Consider the following 2500-nt stretch of genomic DNA (forward strand, 5'->3'; position numbering starts at 1 on the left):
TGCGATTTTCACGAAGCGTTTGGCACGAAAATAAGAAAGAAAGAAAAAAATTGCAAAGTCGTCTGGAGGATCGCCGCCATCTTGTTCACACAGTTCTTCGTCGTGTTGCTTTCGAGGAAGATCAGGACGGCTGAGAGCGGCGGCGTGGAGATGCGAAGGGCGGAGGAGAGGAAGGGGTGATAAAACAAAGAAATATAGGAGAATTTAGGAGAGAACTGTAATGGAGGGAATGGAATTTTTCCCATTTAAGGAGGAGAAGAAACGTTATGGTAGGAAGAAGTCCGTGGGCGTTGAAAAGAGGAAAGGGGGAGGAATCGCGGGCGTAGACGTGGGCGTGAAGGAGGAGGAAGGTCTGGGGGCGGCTCACTTGGCTTCGGCCTCCTCGTCGCGGTCCTGGTGGGCGCTCATGTGGCGCGTGAGGTGGTGGCGCTCGCGGAAGCTCTCGCCGCAGTAGCTGCACTTGAGCTTCTCGTTGCGGCGCTTCTTGTAGGGGTCGGGCTCGCGCTTGTGCTGCGACCGCATGTGGTACACCAGGTCGGAGGTCATGCGGAACGAGATGTTGCACTTGGCACACACGTTCTGCGTCGACAGCGCCAGCGACGTCAGGCTCGGGGGCATCATGGCGGACACGGACGGCTGCGGCACGAAGGGCGCCGCCGCCGCCGCCGCCGAGCTGAGCTTGGCCGCCTCGGCGTGGGGCGGCGCCGACAGCGGGTAGCTGAGCGACGAGAAGGGCAGCTTGTAGGGGTCGGCCGGGTACATGGAGGAGCGCAGGCGCGACAGGGCCTCGCCGGCAGACAGGTCCGCGGCCGAGGCCTTGGCGTCGAGGAGCTGGTGGTGCGACTTGAGGTACTCCTCCACCAAGTTGTTGTTGAGGCGGTCGGGCGCGGCGGCGGGCGGCAGGAAGGGCGCCAGGCCGGGGGGGAGGAGCCCCGGAGCGGCCAGCAGGGGCGCCAACGACTTGGTGCTGCCCAGGAGAGAGCTGACGGCGCTGAAGGAGGCGGACACGGGCGGCCAGGCGGAGCTGAGTGCGTCGAGCGTGGAGGCGGCGCTGAAGGGCGGCGGCGGCGGCGGCGGCGAGCCCTGCGATCTGGTGACTTTGGTGAAGGCGCTGCCGGGGGCGGCGTCCTCGCGGGGCGGCGACGAGGGCGACGACGAGGCCCTGGCCGGCGGCGAGAGGATCTTGTGCTCGGCAAAGCGGCTCACCTTGGGCGGCGAGGCGACGTCGGAGGCGAGGCGGGCGTCCAGGGCGTGGTCGCGGGCGCCCGTCAGGAAGGCCACGTCGAAGGTGCGCTTGGCGGGGGAGGTGTGAGGACTCGTGCCCTCGCGAGCGCCTTTCAGTGCATCCATGATCATGACGCCTGCGGGCGAGAGAGAGCGTTACGCAGGCGGCGGAGGAAGGGCGGAGGCTTCCTCGAGGGCGAGGGAAGGCCTCCGCGGGAAAGCCTTCAGACTGACGGCAGGATTTGCCTCGTCTGTTGACAGCTTACATGAGGACTCTCCTCTCAAAAGGGCTATTGATACTAAATTTAGTATGTGGTATGCTCAGATATAATAAACATTGTCCCCAGTATGAAAAAGATAAATGAAAGCTTCAGATATAATATTTCTTCTCTATTATCTATACTTTATATACCTAGTGTTAATGAATTACAAAAGGACCACCCAATTAAGATTATATAATTATAATTGTCTTCTATGAATATGAGCAATACCTTCATCAAAAGACATAACCTGACGGTTTCTAAACACAAGAAAAATAAATAATATCCGAAATAGAGAGAGAAAAAATCAAAATACAGCCGGGAGTCCTAGCACAAAGTTTCCCAGATAAAATCAACTCCACCTTACCTTATCACAAGTTCAGAAAGTTGTCTTGAGGCGAGTAAATGGTTCTCCAGAATATAATTATAGTCCTATTTTCCCGGAGTCACTGCATTCAAAAACCACTTGTTTCATAGGGCTCAGCGCTCCTCTACACTCGGCAACCTCGAAACACCAAGCGTACAAAGTAACTAAAGCCCGTTTTCTGTTTGCCCGCGCTTATATACGCGACACGAGCCAGGGGGCGGAGCCTCTTGATTGATTATGTTAATGATTGGCCGAGAGTGGTGATAAAGGCGGCTGTGATTGGCTGCCTGGGGCCGCAGGTGTCAGAACCTATTGTGTCCGTCATTTGAGTGGGTTCTGACCTATTGTAAGCGAGCAGGCGACCGGACGAACAGCCGGCCAATGAAGAAGCTTGACATCTTTACTTCGGGGTGTCAAGTTGGCAGGGCAAAGTCTCTCTCGGCGGGGAAGTCAATTCACTTGTCAGGCGAGGCGTCACGACCCGTTCGCTAACATGACTTCGCTGCGCGTTTGTTTTGGCTCGTGTTTATTGCCTCGTGTTCGGTCCGTCGCCGCGGAAGCTATCGGTCGCTTATTCAATCTTTCTATTATTTTCGATATTTTGCCGCTTGTAGAGGTGAACTTTTCATTTTATTCTCTGTAGTTCCAC

General features: G+C 56.5%; 1 protein-coding gene across 1 annotated transcript in view; it reads right to left on the reverse strand.

Moving 5' to 3' along the window:
- The window catches only part of LOC125037582 (PR domain zinc finger protein 8-like), a 2748-nt gene extending 764 nt beyond the window's left edge, over positions 1–1984 (reverse strand). The window contains exons 1-2 of the mRNA XM_047630772.1: positions 1852–1984; positions 1–1361 (exon numbers count right to left, since the gene is read on the reverse strand). The exon at positions 1–1361 is cut by the window's left edge and continues 764 nt beyond it. Coding sequence (XP_047486728.1) covers positions 364–1356 — 993 coding nt within the window. The 5' untranslated portion in view covers positions 1357–1361; positions 1852–1984 and the 3' untranslated portion in view covers positions 1–363. The remainder of the gene's footprint in view (positions 1362–1851) is intronic.
- Between the last annotated feature and the right edge of the window lie 516 nt (positions 1985–2500).

Source organism: Penaeus chinensis, chromosome 23 (assembly GCF_019202785.1).
Source record: "Penaeus chinensis breed Huanghai No. 1 chromosome 23, ASM1920278v2, whole genome shotgun sequence".
Taxonomy (NCBI): domain Eukaryota; kingdom Metazoa; phylum Arthropoda; class Malacostraca; order Decapoda; family Penaeidae; genus Penaeus; species Penaeus chinensis.